At 47.2% G+C, this 24,771-nt stretch overlaps 1 protein-coding gene across 6 annotated transcripts in view; it reads left to right on the top strand.

Annotated features, from left to right (window-relative positions):
• The window catches only part of crtc3 (CREB regulated transcription coactivator 3), a 38,954-nt gene extending 21,786 nt beyond the window's left edge, over positions 1-17,168 (top strand). The window contains exons 5-15 of one of the 6 annotated variants that reach the window (XM_064336670.1): positions 1,601-1,663; positions 2,459-2,562; positions 5,257-5,295; positions 5,859-5,944; positions 7,689-7,738; positions 8,171-8,388; positions 9,114-9,379; positions 10,005-10,238; positions 10,838-10,918; positions 11,388-11,586; positions 12,862-17,168. In XM_064336670.1, coding sequence (XP_064192740.1) covers positions 1,601-1,663; positions 2,459-2,562; positions 5,257-5,295; positions 5,859-5,944; positions 7,689-7,738; positions 8,171-8,388; positions 9,114-9,379; positions 10,005-10,238; positions 10,838-10,918; positions 11,388-11,586; positions 12,862-13,067 — 1,546 coding nt within the window. In that variant the 3' untranslated portion in view covers positions 13,068-17,168. Of the gene's footprint in view, positions 1-1,600; positions 1,664-2,458; positions 2,563-5,253; positions 5,296-5,858; positions 5,945-7,688; positions 7,739-8,170; positions 8,389-9,113; positions 9,380-10,004; positions 10,239-10,837; positions 10,919-11,387; positions 11,587-12,861 lie in introns of all 6 variants that reach the window. The other 5 variants (XM_064336667.1, XM_064336673.1, XM_064336672.1 and 2 more) reach the window with 5 other exon arrangements.
• The last annotated feature ends 7,603 nt before the right edge of the window (positions 17,169-24,771 follow it).

Here is a 24,771-nt window from a genome sequence, read left to right as displayed (position 1 = left end):
ATAGAAAGGGCCCCTTGTGGACAGCTGGCATACTTTAGCAGGGAGTAGCATGTAGCTGTGGCAGAAAACCATAGAACTATCCAGCCTCCACATACAAGACACGACATATTTTGCGTGTGCTATAATTTGGAGTGAGGGCGCAATTTAGTAGGGATTAGTTGGGGTTTGGAGTTTTGGCAAATGACTGGGTTCGTACGCGGCGTACGATAATCACACCTGACTGTAAAATGGACGGTTGTGTAGAGGAATGAACGGATTTGTATGGTGAACCGCAGCCATTTTGAAAAGCGCCATGACGGTTTGGCTCCTCTGAACGCTGTCCGGTTGGCTACCGTCAGGAAGGTCTGTGGGTGGGGTGGACAGGCTTTGCTTTGCTGAGCGATTTAGCTCAGACGGTCAGGACAGTATACTACGTAGGAAGCCGGCAGGAGCCTGTCGTGTGTTTGTCTGTCGCGTCTGGTCTGTTTCAGACAGCCGGATATTTTGTAATCATATGTGTGTGTGTGTTGTCTGAGGCCCCGCAGGGCTCGTCAGTGTGAGATTCGGTGTGAGTTTTACCCCCCGTCCCATGTCTGCTGCGCCCTGCTGCATATTTGGCCACGGCTGGAGTTCTGCATGGGGTCAGATATCCTGGGGCACCCGCGGATAACCTGCCGAAGATACAGCTGGCGGGTGGATGGGGTGGGGGGTGGGGGGCAGGGGCTGAAAACAGTCCAGTGAGACCGCGTGTATGGCAGTGGGGGGAACGCAGCACACTCAAGCTGTTCTGGCCATACTACACTCAGTAGATTTCCTCTCGCATTCAGCCGATTTCTTACGAGCTGTTTTGGTGTCCTTGGTGCCTGATCTGATTTATTTTTACTCAGTAAAAAAGTCTTGTTTTTGTGATTTGTGAAGAATTGCCTTATTTGTTGCGCAGACCCATTTTCAGTCGGTGAGTTAAAATACTCATTTTCCACGGCCTGGCATTCTGCATTCACTGCGTGCAGTCTCAGAAAAAAAAAGATGTCATATCCTGTGGAGGTGTTTAGCAGCCCTTATCATGATGGGTGGTGGGGCGAGCCTCGTGAGTCGCTGGCTTGTTTCCCTTCGTGAGGATTTTAACAGTGTGTAAACACAGTCTTATGCAGGACCATGGTGTGAGAGTGCAGCTTCGAGTTCCATCACATTATAGGCATTTAACAGATGCTCTTATCAAAGTAAATGCTGTGTAAAAGACTTGCACAACTTTTACACAGCATTTACATTGCATCCCTTTATACAGCTGGATATACAGTATACTGAAGCTATGCAGGTTTAAGTACCTTGCCCAAGGTACAACGGCAGTGTCCTACCCGGGATACAAGCCTGTGACCTTTAGGTTACAAGGTCAGTTCCTTACCCATTGTGCCACGCTGCTGCCCGAGTTTGGCTCAGCTGGGGCGAGCTGGCCCGGGTTTTCACACGGTCCCTGTGGCCTCCTCGCTCGCGCTTGCTCTCCCCTCCTCTGAAGGTTTCCTCCCTGTCTCTCTCTCTCGCTTTCTCTGCCCCCTACTAACCCTGGGCCAGGGGGCACCGGGCCACTTCGGGATTGTAAACTGTGGTGTTTCCATTTCCAAAGGGAGCAGCAGCCGTGGAGCGAAGAGAAACGGCCGGGATATAGATTAATATCACAGCTCAACAGGTGACCTCTGACCTCTGAGTCCTCCTGGGCACTCCTCATTCACTCTGCTTTCTCCAGCCATATTATCTTTCTGTTTTTGTCCCCTCTTTTTGATTTTTTTCCCCCCCTCACTCTACCTCCTTTATTGGTCATCTTTCTGATTCCTGATGAAGATTTGGATTCAGAGTCACAAAGTGAACAATGTACTAATGAGACTAATATTCTCCTCAGCCTAATAAAAATTAAGCACTTCTGGCTCAATGACACTTACCCAATCAAAGGACACACTGTATTGGTAAGATGATCTACTTCACCTTTAATAGTCGTGATGATGACAACAATGGTGGTAATCACGATGGTAATGAAGCTTGTTTTTTACTCTTTCCTTTACTGACCAAAATTCCTTTTTTCGAGTTGAGAGCATTTTTTTAAGCCGAGAGCAGATCGAGTGTTTGTGTTAGCCCCTGATGCAAGCTCGCCGAGGAAGACGTTTGCCAGATTGATGAAACGCTCTGCGCTCCTTTCTGCCGCTGCGCTCGCCTGTCCCGTAAGGTGATACTGAGCAGAAACGCAGCCACTGGAAGCAGATGAAGAGCTCTTGAGAGAGATCTCGCCTGCAGCCAGTTAAAGAGCGCACGCAGGAGAGCTTAAATCTGATGAATGGCTTCGCTGCGTAGGCCCAACCTGCCGCAGCCCAGCTGAATGACTGTTTGAGTGTACCGGGCGGGGGGGTAGGCAGAATGCCTCTGTCAGTTATATCCGATGGCCAGTACCCCTTCCAACACCCCCCCCCCCTTTTCTCCTCCTCTTCCGCAGGACGAACTCTGACTCCGCCCTCCACACGAGCGCCATGAGCCCCAATCAGCAGGATGCCTTCGGAATGAACCAGCAGATGGGCAGAGGGCCCCCACAGCGCAACGGTGAGCCCGGTCACGCTTCTTAACCCGCGGCTTCAAAGCGTGGGGGCGTGGGGAGGGGTGGGGGAGGGGCGGGGTCGTTGGCTTCTGCGTGTTTTTCGGGATTAAAGCACACCTGACGTGTCCTGCGGGTGGCCGGTGGCACGCTTACGCTCCTGCTATGAGCAGTGAGCGAGAGGCGCAGGAGAGAGACCGTAGGCTGCGTGTTCTCTGTATGTTTTCTGTTCCCTTTCGCCTGCGACGGCGCGGTGGACCGCCCCGCGGCTCGTGTCAAGGTGATCGCGCTCGCTCTGTGTTTTGTTTGCGCTTCGCCGCCCGGGTCACTGATTAACAGGGGAGCGCCAGAGTCCACGCCGCTCTCCGCAGGCCCGCGAAGCGGCGGCGAGCATCTGCGGAGAGGGACGCGCGCGGCCAGCCTCCGCAGACGCGCTTATCTCTGCCCTCGCACGCTGTGTCTTTGTCATGGGATCCTTCACCTCGCCACCGGCCCCTTCTGCTCGCGCGGCGCGCCAGCGTGCGCCGCCGCCGCCGCCTGCTCTGTCAGAACCGCCTTCGAGATTTCGCTCGGGAGCGAACCCGTTCTGGAACGAACCCGTTCTGGAGCGAACCCGTTCTGGAGCGAACCCGTTCTGGAGCGAACCCGTTCTGGAGCGGAGCGTGGTCGTGAAGCGAAGGTTCAGCCGTCTGCGATTATAATGCTGTTCTGTGGAAGCCATTCTCCTAGTCACTCGAGGGCACTCACTCTCTCTCTCTGTCTCAGTTAAATTCAAGTGCTTTATTGGCATGAAGTGCAATAGGTACCAAAGCACATACAGCAAAAGAAGAAGTCCAAAATCTAAATACAGAACAGAAATCGGATAGTACAATCTTGAATACGAAAGAATAGCACGTAAATAGAAACAATAAGGCTTATTGTTACTATAAAAGACTGTTTGCGCTGAGCCTGGCTTACTTTGATAAAAAAGCGGCGGTGGCTGACTTGTCGCTCTCTGCTGAGAAAGCTGGGATTAAGCCTGTGTTTGTATAGCATATTACAACTCTTTGTTTAGCCAGCAAGTTTAAACAGGATATTAGGTAAAGATCCGGGGCAAGCGTGAGCTGCAAATATAAACAGTTAAAAAAAACACGCACAAAAAAAACGGCTGGCACAGTGCCACCGAGCGCGGTCTGTCGATCTTCATGGAGTCTTAGTGGGGGGGGGGGCAGGGCAGGCGAAGCACCTGCTGTAATGATTGACCGCCAGGCTTCCCCGACCTGCATGCTTGTCATTCTGCCGGATTTTACCCTCGCGCTCAGTCCGAGGATGCAGGACCCCCGGAAGGGGGCTGAGGCTCAGTGGAAGCAGTCCGAGTGTAGAATGATTGGCTGAAGGCCGTTCCTCATCGTACCCAGGCAGAGGGGGGCAGGGGAGGGCGTGGGGAGAGTCGGTTCAACCGTTTGTGAGATGTGTATAGACTGTTCTAGGGGTGGCCTCCCTTGGGAGTGTGCCTGTGCCCTCTCCTGTACATGCAGTGCCATTGATAACGACGCGAAGACCTTGACTCTGGAGGGAGGCGGTCAGCCGAACGGATCACGGCGCCGGCAGAAGAAAAGCGTCCCTTGCATGATGCAGCGAGGCGTAGCGGCCAACTAACGTGCCAGCGGGCACCCACCTCCCAGGAGGCCGAGGCGGGAAACGCTGCGCGCCAGAGCCCGCGTGCCCGGCTGCCGCGTGCAGCAGGACAGGCCAGGATCAGCAGAGCAGGGGAGGGGGATGGGGCAACAACGGGCGTCAGAACGTTTTCCCGTCCCGCTTCCGCCCCTTCGTCCCCGTGGCGACAGCCGCGAGCAGGTCACTCTGAGTGGGAACTGAAATGTCACCAGGTTTCGTTTTTTTTTTTTGGGCGGCTGCGCTCCGTCCCTCACGGAGAGGCGGAGGAGCAGATTGCCGAGGAGCCGGGCGCTGGCCGCGCGCCCACGCTGTGGACGGGGAGCGGGGGAAGGGGAGGGACGGTGAATACGCGCCTGTTCCCCTGCGGGATCTCTGCGGGCCTGGGAAACAATGGCTCTCTCTTTGCTCTCTCGGGGCCTGTGGTCACAGGGCCTATTTTCTGCTCGCCCTGACCATCCCCTCATTTCCCGCCATGAAGTGGCGGAGCACAGAAACTCTGCGCGGTTTTGAGTTGAGCACGGTGCGCACGTTGCTCAGGCCTACGCAGACCTTAGGTGCGATGCCTAGGAGCAGCCTGGCTGACTGAGCTCAGTGCCGTTAAAAAGCCAGCCCGAGGAATCTGAGTAATAATATGATATAATGGTGCTTTTGTGTGTTGAATGAACGTGTCTTCTTCTAGTCAGATAAAAGAGGGCGGCGAAGACATTAAATTGTGTCGTGTTGAATGCTGCAGGCCAGGCCTGCTGACAGAGGAACTGATATCAAAGAACGTCTCAGGGGGGGTACGAGCAGGGTGTGTTTACAGTGGAGTGTGCTGTGATCTGATGGTCCTCTCTCTTTTTCTCTGTCTCTCATATACTCTCTCTCTCTCTCTCCCTCTCTCTTTTTCTCTCTCTCTCGCTCTATCGCACACATGCTCTCTCTCTCTCTCTCTTTCGCTTTCTCTCTCTCTCTTTCGCTTCCTCTCTCTCTCTTTCTCTCTCTCTCTCTCTCTCTCTGTGTCTCTCTCTCTCTCTCTGTGCTTTGTTGGGAGGGTGGTCAAGCAGCCAGCGTGAACGAGGTGGAGGTGGACGGCTCAGGAGACGGTGAGTGACTTTCCTTGGCTCTGACCCAGCTCCATGAAATGCGGGCGGACTGGTTTCCGAGGGCAACGCTGCGATGGCGGTTTCCCTGCAGGTGTCTCTGCTGCAGGCGCCCTGCCCGTGTGTGATCACTGACATGTCAGTATCAAACACTCCCTAATGGCATGTCAATCACTCCCGCTCGACAGGCGGGGAGCAGCCAACAGGGCAGCTTTCTACTGACAAAATTCACTGGCTTACATTCTTTGTGCAGCGATCCTTTGTTTGTGTACGTGCGCGAGTGTGTTCACATTTTAGATGGTGTGTGTGTGTGTGTGTGTGGGCGTGTGCGTGTGTGCTTGCTTGCTTCTGCCGACTGAGGTTCAAAGGCCTCTTCCTGCCTCTCCTTGCTTCCTGGTGACTCCACCCACCGCATTGGATCTCTGAGGTCACATGGTACATGTCCACACGCCGTGGACACACCTGCTGTTGTACTCAGGCAATTACAATGAGGTGTGCCTGGCTCTGCAACACTGATTGTATTATGTGCCCTCTCTCTCCGTCCCTCCCTTCCTTTCTCTCTGTAGTCTTCTCCTTCCCTACCCTGCCAAATGACGAGGCCCTGATTGGGGTCAGTAAGCCACTGCCCAAGCAGCTGTGGGAGGCCAAGAAGGTGAGTGAGCACCAATGAGAAGCACTAGCAAAGGCAACATAGGAGCTGTTCTCTGGGGTCATGCAGTGCACATAACAGGGCTCCTGGGAAATGTAGTGATTAGCCTAAAGTAGCTAAATATTGGTATCACATCAAAGGAATGCATGTTTTGATGGATGTGACTCACCTTCACAAAATGCAGAGCGGATAAACTTTGAGTATTAGGCAGAGAATCACTAGTGAAGTTAACAAATGGTCATATGACTACAGTATAAGTATATAAATGTAAATGTAAAATAATTACATTATATTTTCCCTTTTAATGTTATATACTTTGAGAGCAAAACTATTGAAAACAAGTGACGCAGGTGTGTCAGTATTGTATGAAATGAAAAGGAGATCTTCAACTTGTAAGATGGTCTGCTACAGTTATCAGACACATTGTTGGTGGAAGTCAAGTTCTCTCTGACCCCAAGATATGTCCTTTGAACTGGGGGCGTGGGACACTCGGAAGAGATTAATTCCTGTCAGTTGCAAGACTGTATAATGTTTTCTCATTATAAGCTGGATGAATCCAGAGCATATTAGCTATGAAATATGGGCCTGTTTATCTTAAGATAACACTGCCCCGTAGTGCATTAGGTGCCTTGGGAGATGATACGGAATCACGTGTAAAGAAATTGCGCTTAAACACTGAATTGATGTTTGAGAACACAGTAGTTTGCAAAGCATTTATCCTTCTTTGGGAATGATAGATGATACAAACATCGTATAATTTTTTGTGTACATATTAGTCACAATATGATTTATGTTCAGGAAGGTCAAATAAATAAGCTTGTCTGCTCTTATTTTTATATCAGTTTTGATTGGTTAATATTGATGAATACACCCAGGTCATGAAGCCAGTAAAAAACTTGGTATGGGGAGAGAAAAAAAAGATGTTTGAGTTTGTAATGTCACTCAGAGTACAGGGATTTAAATATAGCATCATTTATAATTCTGCTTGGTGTCATTATTTAAATATGACGTCGTTTCTGTTCCTAATTCTGCTTGGTGTTATTACTTAAATATACCGTTTTTTTTCTGTTCCTTGCTTCGTGTTTTTGGTGTTTCATTCTAATGTTGGGTTATATCACGTTTCTATTCCTAATTCTGCTTGGTGTTATTACTTAAATATACCATTCTTTTCTGTTCCTTGCTCTGCTTGGCGTTATTAAATATGGCATCGTTTCTATTCCTAATTCTGCTTGGTGTTATTACTTAAATATACCGTTCTTTTCTGTTCCTTGCTCTGCTTGGCGTTATTAAATATGGCATCGTTTCTATTCCTAATTCTGCTTGGTGTTACTTAATATACGTTCGTTTCTGTTCCTGCTCTGTTGCTGGTTATTAAATCATGGCATCTTTCTTTCCTTTTGTCTTGGATGTTATTTATGAAAATATGACTGTATTGTCTCTGTTCCGTTACTCTGCTTGGTGTTATTAAATTTGGCATCGTTTCTATTCCTAATTCTGCTTGGTGTTATTACTTAAATACACCGTTTTTTTCTGTTCCTTGCTCTGCTTGGTGTTATTAAATATGGCATCGTTTCTATTCCTAATTCTGCTTGGTGTTATTACTCGAGTACGTCATCGTTTCTGTTCCCGACTCTGTGCTCGGGTTATTACTCCAGTGGGTCTGTTTGCCTTTCCTGTCGGAATGCTATTTCGCTAAGTGAGAAACTGGATGAGTGGAGCTGTCAGTGATGCGGCGTCTCTGTTGCAGGTTCAGTCTCTCTCCTCGCGCCCCAAATCCTGTGAAGTGCCTGGAATCAAGTGAGTCAGAGCGTATTTTTCGCCGAAGAAACGTCCGCACCTTTCAGACACACGTACAGAATGAGTCGGAATGATATTTAATTTAGTGCGTGCGTATCAGTTTTCAATGCGCAGTATTCGTTCTCTTCAGCACTGGAACAGAGAGAAAGTGTTTTCTTGAAAGCGCTGGCCGGAATCCAGGGTTTTTAAAGGCTTTGTCCTGTATTTGGTATTCACCCAAATCCTAAAAATATTGATGGGAAGCATCTGTGCAAAGTAGTGCATAAAAAGTTTTGCATGGTGGTTTCAGTTTTAACTTCAGTTTTTAATCCTTACGTGCATTTGGTTTTGTTTCCTGATATTTTCTTTAATAATGAGGCAAATCATTGCTTGTTGCCAACGCTTTTGTCTTCTCTCTCTGTTTCTCCGCCCCCTTCTCTTCCTGGTGGGCAGCATATTTCCTTCCCCGGAGCCCAACGTCGGGCTTTCCCACTACCAGGGGACGTTAAACACGGGCGGGTCGCTGCCCGACCTCAGCAACCTGCATTTCCCCTCGCCCCTGCCCACGCCCTTGGACCCCGACGATGGGGGGTACCCCAACCTGAGCGGGGGGAGCAGCACCGGGAACCTGCCCGCGGCCATGATGCACCTGGGAATCGGGAACTCGCAGGGTACGCGCGGCGCTTCCTTTCGTCCTTCCCTCCCGTTCGGATCTGGCTCCGCGGCCGCTGTCACCCACGCTGTCACTTTCACAGAAATCCGTTGCTCATCCCTCGCATGTGACCTTATATGGTCGCAGATCGGTGTGATCCACATTCTTTCAAGTGGCTGGCTTTAAAACAAACACACAAAAAAACAACAGTCCCTCTTTTGGTGAATTCCGCCCATGATTGTTTCTGTGCTGACTGGCTGCTCTGTGTGAGAGGGGGGTTGTGGTTGTGGGGGGGGTTGATGAAATGTACGCTGTTCTTTAACTGAAGGGCTTTATTCATTTACAGACGCAACCCTCAGCCTCGGCCCTTTGAATTTCGAAGCTATCTGATCAGATGGTTTTCGGGGCTTTCTGTGCTTTAAGCCTCCCTTGGGCTCGTGTTTCTGTGAAGTGCGCGTTGTGTCCCCGGCTCTTTGCAGCTGAGAGCCAGGCTGGAGGCTTGGCAGCGGACCAGAGGCGCAGAGGAACTCTGACCCCCCGGCGCTGGCTCCGCACAAGCGGGCCCTTTCTCTGCGGCTAACGGCTAGGAGATCAACAATGGCGACGGCTGTGCGTTTAGGGCGGGCGAAAACGCCCCGCAGCTCACGCGCACGCGCGGCCCCCGCCTCGCCGTCGCCGGTCCTGACGCTCTCTCTCTCTCTCTCTCTCTCTCTGCCTCGCCCCCTCCCTTCTCCGCCCTGGCAGGTCTCTCCTCCTCTCTGAGCAACCCCTCCATCCAGGCGTCCCTCAACAACTCCCAGCTGCACTCGTCTCTCAGTAACCCCTCCATCCACTCGTCCCTGCGGCTGGCCTCCATGTCCAACCCCCCGCCGGGGGCCCTCAGCAGCTCGCCCCGGAGGCGGCCGACGCCCATCAGCCCCCTGACGCTGTCCCCCGGGGCCGAGCAGCGGCGGGGCCTGGGCAAGCAGCTGTCCCCCACCATGTCCCCCTCCCTGTCCCCCATCACCCAGGTGAGTGCCCCACACGCCCCACCGGTGCTCATTCAGCACACACTTCAGTCCAAAGTGGCCATCCAGGCAATTACTGCAAGCAGCACCTAGTGCAAATAACAAGGAAAAGTGCATACAGCAGAATAGTGTACTTGATATGTAGATATTAAGTGCACAAATACTCAAGTGCTTGTGTGTAAGTACATGCACAAATGCTTGGCATCACGCTCTTAGTACTTATCAATATTATAATAAAAAACTGGAGCTTAACCCTGTTGAAAACATTCTAGTGCCAATGTAACAATCACTGGTAAGTGAAAGCAGTGGAATTATAGAACACTGACCTAGAATTTAGAAAAAACGTTCTGAAAACCTAGTCTTCAAAGGTTAGATAGATGAAGGAATATGCAAAGTGCTATAATTACTGGAGTGGAGGCTCATCTCTGCAGTGGTAATGATGGCCCTGCTGTGTATCTGCTGCAGATGGCCTTTTTGGTTTGCTTCTCTTGATTCAGCACACAGCTTATGATGGGGAGAAAGTCGAGCTCTGAAATGCACGCGTGGTGTTTTCATTTGCTGAGAAATGCCCCAGTCACACTCCTCCTTACACGTGCAAGTTCTGTTCTGCTCTTGTTTTTGTTTTAAGGGGGTCGCCTTGGACACCAGCAGCCTGCCTATGGAGCCGCCCCCTCCCTACCCCCTCTACCAGCAGTCCCAGCAGCCCATGCAGCAGCAGCAGCAGGGCCACCCGGGCATGCAGCACAGTTCCCAGCACCCCGCGGGGCAGGGCCAGGGGCAGCAGCATCAGCAGCATCAGCAGCATCAGCAGCAGCCGTTGTCGCCGCTGCAGAACCTGCATCTGGATTTCAACTCCAGCGGGGTACGCGGCCTCCGAGGGCAGGGATTGGCCGCGGGTCGAGTCACTAGCCTGCTCCCAAGAGACCGGGCGATAATAATAGACTAACCCCATGTCCCTCCAGCTTAACCGAATCACTCTTCAGGGCTTTGCCTGTAAACACAGACAATAACATTACTGGTCCCAACCCCGATATCTGTTTATTCACTGTGCTCTCCTTAGTCTCTCCAAGATGTTATGATGTGCCTTAGATAAATGCCATCTGCTGAGAATTATTCAGCAAAGTAGCCACTGGCCAGGTTGAAAGGGATGCCATTTTTAGCCCAAGTGAAAATGAAAAATTGCATTCAGAAGACATCTAAAAGCACGACTCCCACTGTCGCATAAAGAAGCATACAACATTATTGGGGAGTGCAAAAAGACATTACTGTTCTTCAACTACTGGCATCCTATCCACATTGGATGAAGTGGTAATTATACTGTAATGTTACTAGTGTGCAGTAAGCCTAATACATTGATGGTGGTTTTAGAGTGCATTAGCCTTCTGCGGTCTGTATTTAGCCTGCACTCCAGATCTCTCATTTTGTGACGTCTTCTCTTTCCCCTGTAACTTTTGGCTGCAGAACAACATGGGGGCGTTCTTCGGCGATCCTTTCATGGACCCGCAGTTTTCCAATCGGCAGTCTAAGTCCCTGTCCTATCAGGTACGGGTAATCAGATGCTTCCTGAGTGCCATTTGAAATCACTGTCTTGGGGATGCTCGCCACCGTTCGGAACCAAATTACTGTGGCTTGTAGTCCCAGAGGGTGGCGCATAACAGATTACGCAGCCATTTTGGGGAGGGCCGGTTTCAGTCCTGAGTGACAGACCTTTAGTAGTCAGCTGCACCTCTGCGGCCTTCCTGTGCCACAGCTGCCCAGCACAGCTGGACGGCCGCGGAGGCGAGGGGGGCGCTGGGGTAGCTGCGCGCATTCCGGATGACACGGATGTGCGCTGGCGTGCATCCTCCCGAAATGTCCATGTTGCAGTGATGGGAAAGGGCTGATATTATTACAGCCGGGCATTCCAGATTGGTACACAGATTGATACACAGATGTTGGAAGAGGAGTGCCTTTCTGGGTTCCTTGGGGAAGGCAGACGTTTGACACGGTCTTGGTGTTTCCCGGTCTCCAGCTGGACCAGTTCGGCATGTTGGAGAATGCCATGAGCTCAGGGGCCGGCGGAACCTGCTTCGACCCCAACCTCTACTACTCCCAGGCGGCGCTGATGGGCCTGGGGGGTAGCCATGGCAACCTGCAAGACTCGCTGCAGATGAGGCAGAACATGCTCTACTCAAACTGTGGGGGCGGAGTGCCCAACATCATCCTGACAGGTAAGTCGCTCTATCGAAACCCCCCCAACACGGCATGCCGTTAGCGCTGTCGTAAAGCCACAAGATGGCTGTCCCCTGTCGATCTGCATCAGTCAGTAAATAACCACTGGAAATAACCTGGAAGTTTAGAGGCCACTGTTGGAAGTTCCCGCCTGGGTGTTTGTAGGGGCAGTTTTGTGAACTGGAGCTCTTCATTGTGCAGAAATTATATTTTAAGCTTTGCCTGGTCTGTGTATGTTATGGTCATCACGTGACACTGTACGGTTGCTTCCATTCTTTTACAGCGCAGTGCAAAGGAATGAGTTAGTTTATCAGCCGCGAGTTCCAGAATTCCAGAATTTTTCCATTGAAGTCGAAAGTTCAGAGATTATGGGATAAATGGATGGAAACTAAGCATGACTGGATTGATATTATCCTGCATGCTCATCAATGCGGTGCCAGAGCAGCAGTGGGAAGGTGCTGGTGCTCAGTGGGAAGCTGGAGAGGGTGTGAAAGGGGCTTGAGGAGAGAGGCTGTCGCCCCTGTGTGCAGCAGCCCTGGTTTCCCTCTCCATGTGGGGGGGGAGGAGGGAGGGGGGGGCTTTCAGCTTTGAGGTGGGAGGTGCTGATGAATTCCTTGGGAAGTTTCATTTCCACATTCTGGCACTTAAGTATTTTTGTATCCTTGGAGAAAGATGAGCTTTGCTTTGGCGTGTCTTCAAGACCATGAAGAAATGAAGATTGTGAGGATGTGATCTTGGATCTTGGTTGAGAACTCCATCTTGGTTCCCCTCCCATCCACACCCCCTCACACCGCCGCCTTTTGTACTAATTCAGATTGCGCTGCTTTCCTGTTTTAGGCTATATTTTTTCCAGTTTATTTATCTTTTCTTAGGATTGTTACGGATGTAGTCTGTATGCAGGTTGTGTAATTTGTTTCCTGGTTCACATTGTTGATGTGCATTAGTGCTGCGGTCGGTGATGTTGCACATACTCGCCAGTCTGGGAATGCTGTTAGCCTGGTCTGGCACTGCTGCTGATAGGGATCAGGCGATCTTGCTCTTGTTCATGTTCTCCTGCGTTGCGAGCTGCTCAGGATAAGAGCGGCTGATGAATGCGCTGAGTGTAACGTTAGCTGCAGTCGCGGTCACGAGGTCAGCTGCAGTCATACTTTTCTTTCCAAGTCGCCGTCCTTCTCATTCTCTCTCTCTGCTTTTCTCGCCCTCCTTCTTTATCCTGTGTTTATCTCTCTCTCTTTTTGTCTGTCTCTGAACTGCCTCTCTCCCGCTCTGTGCAGATGACTCAAACCCCAGCCTGTCCAAGGACATCAGCAGCGCCCTGTCGGCCGTGCCGGAGTGCTTCGACTCGGAGGGGGGCTTCCCCCTGGAGGACGAGCTGCGCATCGAGCCCCTCAGCCTGGACGGCCTCAGCATGCTGAGCGACCCTGACATGGTGCTGCCCGACCCCTCGGTGGAGGACAGCTTCCGCAGCGACAGACTGTAGAGAGGGGGGAGACCAGGTGTCTCCCAACCCCCCCTTCCCCCCCCCCACCCTGTCAGTGCGCAGTGAAACACACACACACACACACACACACACACACATACACATGCACACACTTACACAAACACACACAGGCGTGCACACGCACACTTACACAAACGCGCACACACACACGTGCGCACGCACGCACACGTACGTGCGCACAAATGCAGCGTCGTGTTTAAAAACGGAAACACCCGAACCGTGCGCAGACAGAAGCTAGCGTAAGCAAGCATGGAGGACGCCTTCACACACACAACAGAAAGTGAGGCTGTAAACACACAGACACACACGCAGATGCACAGACACAAACAGTGTAGTCTAAACACAGACATGCCCCATATACAGATGTCATCACACCCTGGAGACTGGACTGCCATTCAGGCCTGAGATACAGAGTGAGAAAAGTCACACAGACACAGAGCCATACGTTTGACTAGAACAATAGAAGATATCTATAATCTGTGTGGTTATTTATGTACACACACACACACTAAACACCCACACACATACACACACACACACCCACACACACACGTATATGCACCCACACACACACACACACACACACGATGGGAAGACATGGGCCTGTATGCCACACAGGGCTGTTTTACTCTGAATGAACAGCATGCGTTGCGTATAAGTGAACATTGACGTTAATGTGCACCTGCTCGGTCACCATGACCAGACGCAGGACAGACCCCGGGCCCCGTCCAGATCGACTCGTGAGGTCCCCTCACCCTTCTGCTCTCGGCCCAAGAAAAAATAACCAAAAAAGAGCATCTCCGGTAGAGAGCGCGGCGAGGTCTCTGCCTCCCGCCCACCCAGGGGCCCCTCTGCACGGTCAGACGAGGGCACGGCAGCGCTCCTTCCGGCAGGACACGGCCAGCCACCCGGTCGGCCTCTGTTCCAGCTCACTTACTCTCAATCAGGGCTCATCTGCAGGGGGGGAAATACTGGTCATTCTTTTGCACCATGCTGAAGTGCATTAGCATTGAGCGCTACGGAACAGAGTGTGGGTGAGTGGCCTGTCCCTCCATTTTGGATCGCCGGCTCAGGCCCGGGATGTCGAATGCCATGTTCCGAGTCACCAGCAGCTTTGAGCCCCCCCTGATGACATCAGCACCAGCAGTTTACAAAATGGCAGGGTTCTGCCTCCGTGTTTCAGGACCTGATACGTGCCACCATGACCGTGTCAGCACTTCTTATGCTACATTTTATACACAGAAATGAGCCAGCAGCCAAATACTCATCACTAGGCCAGTCCCCCCCCCAAAAAAATACTTCTAATTAAAATCCCATGATTAGATTTTAAAAAACAAAGATAAATATGATATGTTGAAAGTGAAGAAGCAATTTATCTTTCTGTACAGAGCATTCTTATTTTTAAAGTGTCTTTGCATATATATATTTTTTGTACAAAAAAAAAAGTTTGCCTCAAGATAATCTTTGCAGTCAGCTTCAGAATGTATTTTTAAAAACAGACAAAAAGGGCAAACTGTTTACAATGGAGAAAATTAAAAACAAACGAAAATGTAAGTTTGTGCTGAAATTTCTGAGAAAAAAATGGTTAGATCATTTTTTGGTGTAATTGTAATGGAAAACTTTGATCTATATATTGTCTGGTCTCACCTGAATAGATGCAACTTTACCCCTTTTCAAGAAAAGTGGACTGATTTTCAAGCGCTTTAACTTCAATCTGGCTATGCAGGACCCAATACAGAGGCCTATGAAAAAGCTGGGACATGCTTAGATCGTGAAAAAGAAACTGCTTTACTTGTCCTTGTAGTACTATATATCTATCCAGTGTATTCTTTTTACGATTTTTATACTGAATGGTAATGCAGGTCACAGCACACTAAAACCCTGTGTCTGCCCCCACCCTCTTCTCTTACTATGATCAGGTGCATGATGGGATTGATTTAATAAAGTGTTGCAGAGATAAAAGGCACTGTATCTAACTGTAAACCTGTGAATGAAACGGCATGCTTATTACAGTACGCTCATTGCCTGCCTGCAGTTTGTATGGAACCTGCAGCGAGATTGCACCCCTGATTTCATTTGAAGGGAAATATTCTTCTCTTGCTTTATGAATTTGGCATTTTCGTAAGAGCATAAAGGCTGTTTAAAAGAGGTATCAGTTGCTGTGCGAATGTAGAGATTAATCTGACACCACCCCACAGATCAAGGCTGAAGGAGATGCCTTCTTGAACATTGCTCCTGCTCCATTTGAGATAAGCGGGCTTCTGTCTGGGAACGAACTGATTCCAATGGGCAATTTACTCATTTGTGTTGTCATGGCGTCCATTTTGCCCTGAAATGGAGCTCTAGGATGTTGGTGAAAGGTATAGAAGAGATGACACAACATTCCTGGAGGCTGTAGGCTTAACAGATACTGATCGCTTTAATGAAGAGGATTTTCCTCTGTCCTCTTCTTATTCTGAAGAGTAGTGACACCGGATGCGGTAAACCTCTTTGTGGTGTCCTGTCAGTAACCGTTCGAGCACGTGATCGCTGCTCACAAATGTGTTTGGCTCCCTCTGGTGTCCATTTTTGTAGTCGTGTCTCTATAATTTTCCCAGTGATTATCTTGGCCCACAGTGTAACTGAACAGTGGTCAACTGATTTTTGCAGCATTCCAGATATACCCTGGCTCAACCGTGAGAAAGGTTTTCTGAGGAGAATCACAGTGCATGGGGTTCATTTGTCCCTAGTTTAGCATCAAGATTTTGAAACCTTTTAAATGACCGCTCAGTGAACGAATTATCATCTACATATCAAGTGTGCTGCCTCCATCTCTGATACTGTGCCTCGCTGGAAGAATAAGATTGTAAGCAGCATGTTTGCTTCGAATTACCTTAACCTTTTATCAAGCATGAAGATGCTGCTTTTTCTTCCGCTTGACTTCCATTATATTCAAATGCTCAGACTTACAGCCAAGCATGAGGCTAATCATGTGCTGCAGTTCACCAGACATCTCTCATTGTATAGGAGAGGGAAAGGGAAAAATCGGTGGAACTACTGTAAGTTAAAAGATTTTGTCAATTCTTAAATGTGTGAACATTACCTGTGCAAAAAAAAAAAAAAGATTTGATTCTGTTTCACTTTGCAGTAGTAGCTTGTCCATGTCAGTTATGTTTTGTACTTTTAAACTGCAGCATTGCATTTGACTTATGTCTGTACATACTTGTGGATTTTTAGGGTGTATTGCAGCTGTGACCGCAGAATTGGGAGCATGTTTTGGAATGCTTTGTATCTGTTCTACCTAGTGAGCTTTCTGTTGCCCAATCAGCTGATGTATCTTGACCCCCTATGATCTGTTCTATTAGTCTCCCTACCGATAAAACGCTCTAGTTTGTTACAAGCAAATCCTCTAGGATACTTAGTGCTGGTGGGACATGGGGGCCTTAAAAATATTGGAACTAGAGAACGGAAGTGCATCCTCCCTAAATGTGCTTTTACTTTGGCCTGATTGTAGTGTTTCTGATTTAAGTTGAGGTGAGTGTTCCAGTCCACCCCGGTTTCCTACTGCCTGTGTGTGAAGTGTAGGGCGTGGTTCCAATGAAGAGGTGGACCTTCACTTTAACCCCCTCATGCGGGAAGGACCCCGTCTTTGATTGCCTTACTAAACTGAACTTTGACCTCTCATGTCCCTCTGCTAAAACTGTGACACTCAGATCTCTTTCCGAGCCCTACTTCCATTTAGCTGCATTGCTTTTCTGCTTATTCTGCATATTTTAATTTCTTTTTTTGTTTGTTATACTTTATTATTGATGTTAAGAGCTTTTTAAAGGTTATTCATTTTTGTTGTTAGAAGGAATTCAAATTTTCTTTTTTGTTTTGTTTTGTTTGGTGTCTTACAATGTTTTTAGTTACTTTTAAAACAATGTACAGTTCTATTATTTAAATAATGTTTCTTGTCCACTAGTGTTACTACCTTTTTGTAATGTCATTATAAATCTTTCTTTTTCAGATATTAAAATTTTACTACACCACAAAGCTTTGGTTTGTGACGTTATAGTGCTTAACTTTGATTTAATATAAACAATAAAACTGTATACAGTACATTGAGTATTGCCCATTCTTTTGATCATGTTCTGTTTTCTTTCTCCTTCCTTGTTTTCTTGTGTCCAGCAGAGGGCAGTCATGCAACAGAGCTTAACCTGAAAGATGTGAACTGATGCCATACCTGCTGGACCAAAGCAAGATTAGATGTAAGAATGGTCTGTTGCAGTAACTAAGCAAGAATGCTTATGCTGACGGAAATTTCCCTCTGCCAGGAAGCTAACCTGACTGCAAATTAATCTTTAAACAAGACAATGACCTCAACTATACCTCAACATCAGACAAGAAATGGTTAACTGACTACAAAATTACTGTTTTTCTATTACTGTAACGGGCTCTCTCTATCTCTAGACTTGAACCTGGTCAAATATTTATGGTTTGAACCCAAGAGGGCAGTTCACCACCACAGACTGAAGGATCTTAAAACATTCTATATGGAAGCATGATCAAAGATCCCCCTCAGTATGTTTATCCATCTCATAAAGCACTGGAAAACTCAGTAGTGTTCAGCTGGCTGTGGGAGTGTGCACAAGTACTAAAAACAGGGATGTGAATATATTTTTACTTTTTTTGAGAAATAAATTAATTTCAGTATTATTTGATTGAAACATTATTCAAATAGTCCATTTCCAGATAATGTACAGCATTAAAATATAGGGTGTAAATAATTTGGAGTGCAGTACTTATAGCACCCTTAGAGACAGCCAGCGGGGGCTTCTCGGGGGAGGACACCAAAGCTAGTGGGACCTCAGGACACTGGATAGATGGGCAGGCTGACGGGGCTGTGGCCTTGGGCGAGAGACAGACACACAGCTGGTGACGAATCCTGCACTTTTTTTTAAACCTTTCGCACCACAGCTCTCGCGAGACCTCTTCATTATCCGAGACATCGTCTGCCCAGGTCCTCTGGTGACCACACATCCTGGTCCCTACTGGGGTCCCTACTCAGCCACCAAAGTTAAGTGACCCCCCCCCCCTCCCCAGGTAGTACAGAGGACAGGCTTCCACCACCTCTCAGCAGAATGACCCTGTATACGAGGTGTGGCTATTAAATAATGAGACTAATGCTGTAATTCAATTTTAATGAAGAAAACTTTCAATTCCTTTCCCGTTCAATATATTCCCCTTCTGCAACTACACACCGCTGCATTCTGGTCTTCCACTGATCAAAGCAGTGCAGTAGGTCTTCTTCATTAGTTGTCTCAGAAGCTCCATTGTTTTCTTCTTCACCTCTGGAACAGACTCGAAACAGGTTCCCTTGAGTGCAGACTTGATTTTAGGGAAAAGTACTTGACCACCCTTCCTATTCACCTGATCTAGCACCATGCAACTTTTTTCTTTTCTCTAAAATCAAGTCTGCACTCAAGCGAACCCATTTCGAGTCTGTTTCAGAAGTGAAGACCTCACTGGCCCCTTTCCCTTGGATGCCTTCTTGGCGTGAAGTCCCAGAAGAAGAAAAAAAAACATTTTCAAGAGAAACAGGAAAAAATTTGTCTGCTCACTAGGGTACGCTATGCCTGTGTTTTCCACCAGTTGTTATGTAGGGTCGGGGAGGGGCTCTATCACACAGTGAACAGACAAAACAAGCTCAAAAGGAAGGTTGACTTGTCGCCTTGAAGTCCATGAACAAAAAATCCCACAAAAACCTTTAAACAAAAAAGGGGAGGCAAAATCTTCAACGAAAAACTAGAAATTAAAACAACCAAAACAAACAAAACCACCTCAGGCAAAATATGGGCACCTGCTCAAGATTACAAGTGTGCCCTATACCAGATTTCCACATCCTAAACTGTCATTCTAACAAATTAACTTTGCAACACTTAACAAAAGTTCATTTTGTGATTCATAGTTGTAGATTATAGTTGAACTATGTAACCAGGTGGACTTGGTCTTGATCAAAGTATTTCTTTCCACCAAAAAAATAATAGTAGTCTCTTCTGCAGTTATAAATCAGTCACTCCTCACAGTGCTCCAGGTAATGTGTAGAAATTTATAGGGATCCCTGTTATTACAGGTGCCATGTTGAAAGATGGGACTTTATGAGACCAAGCTCTAAAATTTCACTGGGTTGGAATTCTCTCAAATGGTCATTGAAGCATAATGGAACATATATTTTAGAGCTTCCCCTTTTCATTGATAGTTTTTAAAACTTTGTTTTTTTATCTGTGCCCCTTTCCTTTGATGCAGAGCCAAAGAAAGCATCTCTGTCTGCGTTGTCTTCTCCCTGTGTTGGGCATGACAGGCCGATCTCAGTGTCATAGTGACTGCTGTGTGCTTATGCAGGCTTCAGTGCCTGCACATTCTCCAACAGTCCATCATGAGTGTACATCTGAAAAAATATTGGCCTGTTGAAAATGTATTGAATTCCACAATGGGGTACATGCAGATGCAGATAGTTCAACTTCTTCAGTCATCGACCTTTTAAGGTCTTCATTACTTTCTAGCTTTCAAATTTAGTAATCTCTGGGCAAACAGGCATTGGCAATACAGTCAATACAGGGAATTTACACATTCTGGTAGGTGTTCCTCTTCTAGGAAATTATTAATAATTACTGCATTTGGCACTTTTGCTTGCATTGGAAGCTGCTCTGGATAAACGCATGTATCTTCACCACACTAGGTTTCTCTGCCAGGGAGAAATAGGGATTGCCTAATTGCTCCCGGCAAGATTCTTGAGTAGTTCTGGCAATGCCCTTCTTTGGGTATCCCTGGCTTTGTCAGATCAGTAAGAGACAGCGTCATCAGAGGAGCATCTGACTGCTCAGTGACTGTACGCGGCTCAGATCTCCACTCAAGCTTTCCCTCTAATCCTGCTACATAGCGGTGCTTAGCGATGGCTCTTATGGCTCCCTGGGTAATTATGGCACGGGTCTCGCTGCTCACCGTCAGGCGTAGCTGCACCCTAAAAGGGAAAAGGACAAAGGGGGGAGAGAGGCTTTCACTACATTCTATGTACCAAGTAATTACACACCACATTGTTGTGAGATGTGTGAAACGCCATAGGTGTCTTAATGACCTTTTAAAGGACTTGATAATTTGACGTGTTGGAGATGAGGGCGGGAGGCAGGCAGATGTGATGTGGAAGGCCTGGGGGCCCCAGCCAAGAGGGTTTCCACAGGCCCGCATGAGAGCTGCGGCCAAGCCCATATCTGCAATGCGATTGGGGCGAGACAGCTGGATCAAGGCTGCGTTTGTAAAGATGCCAGCTTTGGAATTCCTTCCAGGATGACGTTATGCTTCCAGCTGGTGGGAAACTGGAATCATGTTTAATTGAGTAATTAAGGCAATTAATTGGCTCATTTAAGCTATTTGGAGTCCAAGGTTGCTGCCAACCAATGTGACCTCTCCGTGGAGCTGCATGGTGCTCACGCTGCCCAGAAAATTTTGTGAACATCCCTTTTCTCAAATGTCTTGCTCCCTGGTAACTGTAGAAATGCTAGAAATGCTGTGAGAAGTGAACTGCGGGAATGCTGTGACTGGCAGGGACCTTCTTGTACCCAGTACCAATGTTGCAGGAAGTGGGAGCCAGGAAAGCACTGTGGACATTGTCATTGTCCACAGTTGCAGGACTGGACATTGCTAATCCCTCTCCCCCCTCTCCCCACCTCTGTCCTGGCCCTCTGGCCACCCTGTCTTTTCCAGCCAGTGCTCTGGCTTCTCTGCTCTGATTAAATCCCTTTAAACCCCTGGACCGTGTACAGCAGGGGTTCAGCAGGGAGCTAATCCACCTGTGATTTTTACTTCTGCGTCTTCTTTCTCACAAGCCTTTCTTGCTCACTTCTCAGTTAATTATCTTCTCCTTGTTGTCTTTTCTTATCCCCCTGCTTTTTTTCTTTTTATTCTCTCCGTTCTTTTCTCTTTACTCATTATTTGTCTGACATACAGCAATTCAAACTCTTCCCACTCTATTCCTCTATCAGCATTTTGAAAGGTAGATGACTCCAATCACTTTTCGCTCCAGTATATTGCCCAATAAATGTGTCATCATCGTTATTAACCTTTTTCACAAGGGTGATATGGGTGTTCGATAACATTTTTTAATTAAATAAACGAAATAATAATTTTAAAAATGTGTTTTGTGTTTGCTCAGGTTCTCTTTGTCTAATATTACATTTTGTTGAGCGATATGAAACCATTCAGTGTGACAAATATGCAATAATAGAGGAAATCAAGAAGGGGGCAAATACTTTTTCACGGCACTGTAGATGAATGTGATAGGTTAAATGAAAAGGTTGTTTGCAACAAAGGTACAGTGTTATCCTGAGTGTACATAACCCCTCATGTGCTGAGTAGAGTTCAGACATTGGCATCAAAATTTTAAATTATTTATTTGTTTTTGTCAGTTTTAATGTTTGGATCAAAGGTGCTACAATATGTTTTTGATGTATGTGTACTCTGGCATAAGTACCATGATGATTGAACTGCACACCACTCTGTTCTTTCATTCTTTCTCAGACTCCTAGCAACACAATGATGTTAAACTCTGCTGAGCACAGGTCTCTTCAACAGGAATATCCACTTGAAAATGCATGAACTCAAAATGAAGACCATCATTAATTAAGAATGCATCTAGCTTGGGTCTTTCTTATTTGTTATCTGTGTAATGTGGTTTTAATGAATGTTGTTTAGAAATAAGGCATTCGATTGAATGCAAATATATTAATACAGGAGTATGACCATTTAAGCCACTACTCTGCATAACAAGAACAGTCAGTGGCCTTTCAAAATAGGAACTATATGTTAACCATTTCCTGTTTTTTTAGTTTCTGTTTTTCATGGGGGTTGTGAGAAGTTTGTTTACTTTCCCTCTTGCATGAGTAATGGGTACAGGGCTGAATACAAAATGATGTACTTTCCCCTCCTTAAATTTGTCCCTTTAAATCAATATTGTTTTATCTAAAGTAAAGCCATTTTTATCATCTTTTTTTCAGAATTGTTAAGAATGATTGAAAATCTGTGAACGGCTGTGGTGAACAGATTTTATACTTCAGGTGGAAAGTCCTCAGTTGGAGATGAAATGGCTGTTATGAAAGCCCCTCTCCCATTTTCAAGAAGCTCAGCTTTAGGATTGGTAAAAGAGAAATCTTCTCTCAAATCCTGGAACCAGTGCCAGGAAACGGTATCCGTTCTCTGTTTGCCATCTGCCAAAATTAGCTCCCCGGCTCGATCCCCTTCACATCAGCACTGGCTGATCCTCTTGGAAAAATCCAGGGCACAACATTGATGAAATGAATGTGCAAGTTTCCATGTCGTATCTATGTTTGTGTCCCTTGTTGTTATGCACAGGGGCTTGAGTTACAATTTGTCACTGATAATCCCTCCCTTCCTGAACTGGAGGGGACAGAAATAGTTCATAGCCTGCCTAATACACCATCAGTTGTAAACAGCTCCCAATTTTGGTTTTATTCACAAAAATGCAGGAATTATTTCAATGTTTTTTCTTCTTCTATAGTTCATAGCACTAAATTACATTACAATTATATGGCAGACCACTGGGGGGCTTTAACAGACTGCTCAGTAGGCTAGCGTCAATAACAGAAATGTGTTTATTTAGCCAGAAGCAGTTCTTTTCTCAGGGTAATGTAGGGGTTGGAGCACAACAATGAAACTCTTTTACCCACTTCTGTGCTATGCCTGCTGTTTTGTCATTAAGGACCAATTGCATAAAATCCCACTTTCATGGCACAGATGTTTTGCAGCTGGAAAGGTGAGAGGCTGTACATTTGGAAAAAAGGATGGGTTGCCGCGGTTATTACAGGTTTCTAAAGCTGTAATCATATCCATGTTCTTGCACACCACCATCTCTCCAGCAAGAGGGAGAAAGGAATGTTACAGTGGTTGCACTAGTTTCTAAACAAATAGGACATGAGCACACATATGTGCTAAGTGCAACTGATGTTTATCAGGGACATGCTGGGGTGTTGATGTTCCCAGCAGCTGTGTTTTCAGAGAAAGATCCGGGAGGGAGGAACAGAGGCGGGATGGGGGGTGGAGGGGGTTCTGCCTGGTACTCTGGGTTCTCGTCCCATAAAACAGACCTCGGCATCACTGGTGTAAACAAGGCTGTAGTGAAGCATCTGCACCTCATCACCCAAGGAGTACACCCTTGCTTATTTTGGCAGTTGAGATATCCCCAAATCTCCACTCAAGTAGTGCCGGCAAGGCGTGGGCAGAGGGGAGATGGGATGGAGTTGTTTATTTGATGTCTTTTGCAAGAGAAACATTTGGGAAAGAAGCGTGTACTGAGGAGCAAAAACAGGAGCGAGCAGATGTTCCTCGTCCAGACGAACCCACCCCCACCACCACTTTGGTGTACCGGAGGTGAACAGGCGGCAGCTTTATCAGAGTTACTGTGAGGTCCAAAAATCTTTGGCATACCATGAGGCGAAGCTAATTCTGAAACCGCTGCTAGCCTCCCACAAAACGCGCTCGGCTCACATCTTCAGTTCAGTGTGGCCACAGTCCAGTGGGTGCGTTAAGCATGCTGTCCATCACGTGCGGTTTGCATTCTAGCATGCTGGGCCAATGAGGCCCACTCGGTGTGTTGCTAGCAAGACAGATATATTTATAGTTAATTTATAAATACGAAGGGACTTCACATCTGTTGCCTTCATTAGCTGTGTACAAATGTTTCTGATGCCTGCCTCTTTTCCTATCCTTTTATACACTGTTTGCATTCTGTGTGGCACAGTTCTTCCACGCAGTCTTGTTGGCAATAAATCAAAGTGGTTTTATTTTCCTTTTCATATCATCATTCAAGCTCTCATAGCCAATGAGGTGCATTCGCATAGAACACCCACCACCTGAGGCTGCAGATTAATGAGCTACTCGGGGTAATTCATCAGGTCTGGCGACAGGGCAATGAATGCCATCAAGAGGGGTAGTGGTGTGTGTGTGTGTGTGTGGGGGGGGGGGTGTAGAGGGATGGGTTTGGCCCCCAGCTGCCAACTGTGATAAAAGGGTCTGGTCCATGGAAGAAGATGGGTGTGCCTTGCCTGGCACATTGCATTACATCACAGTCTGATACTCAAACACATTGCTGTACTGTTATTACTACAGTATGAGGGCTTTGTTACAGTTGTTAAAGGATTTATAAGTTACGCAGAACAAAAAGTAAAAAGGGTTTAGCAATATTTAAATTTCTTGACAGTATTATCTACAAAAGAGAACCCCTTGAAATTCTCATGAAGATATCTGTCAGATTTAAGTTTTGTAAGTTTGAGGTTACCAAATTGCTGAAATTCAGGCCATGTGGTACAGGACAGATCCATGTTCCCCATTTACAGCTTTCCAGTGTGAACAAAAATGCTGAAGTTTCAAAATCTGTCTTCATCAACAAATATACAGTAATTGTCGAAACCTCTGCTTAATATTGCACATGCTCAGTGTCACATTAAAATTCCACTTTCATCAGTTAATGTCAAAGCCACAGGTTTGATTCCCGTGAAGGATTCTGTTGTTGTACCCTTGAGCAAGGTATTTAACCTGCATCACTTCAGCATAAATCCAGCAGTATAAATGGATGTAATGTAAATACTGTGTAAATGTTGCTGTGTAAGTCGCTCTGGACAAGAGCGTCTGCTAAATGGCTGTAATGTAATGT

Source organism: Anguilla rostrata, chromosome 5 (assembly GCF_018555375.3).
Source record: "Anguilla rostrata isolate EN2019 chromosome 5, ASM1855537v3, whole genome shotgun sequence".
In the NCBI taxonomy this organism is placed as follows: Eukaryota; Metazoa; Chordata; class Actinopteri; order Anguilliformes; family Anguillidae; genus Anguilla; species Anguilla rostrata.
The sequence above is the reverse complement of the archived record's forward strand: the minus strand, read 5'-3'. Positions and strand labels throughout refer to the sequence as shown.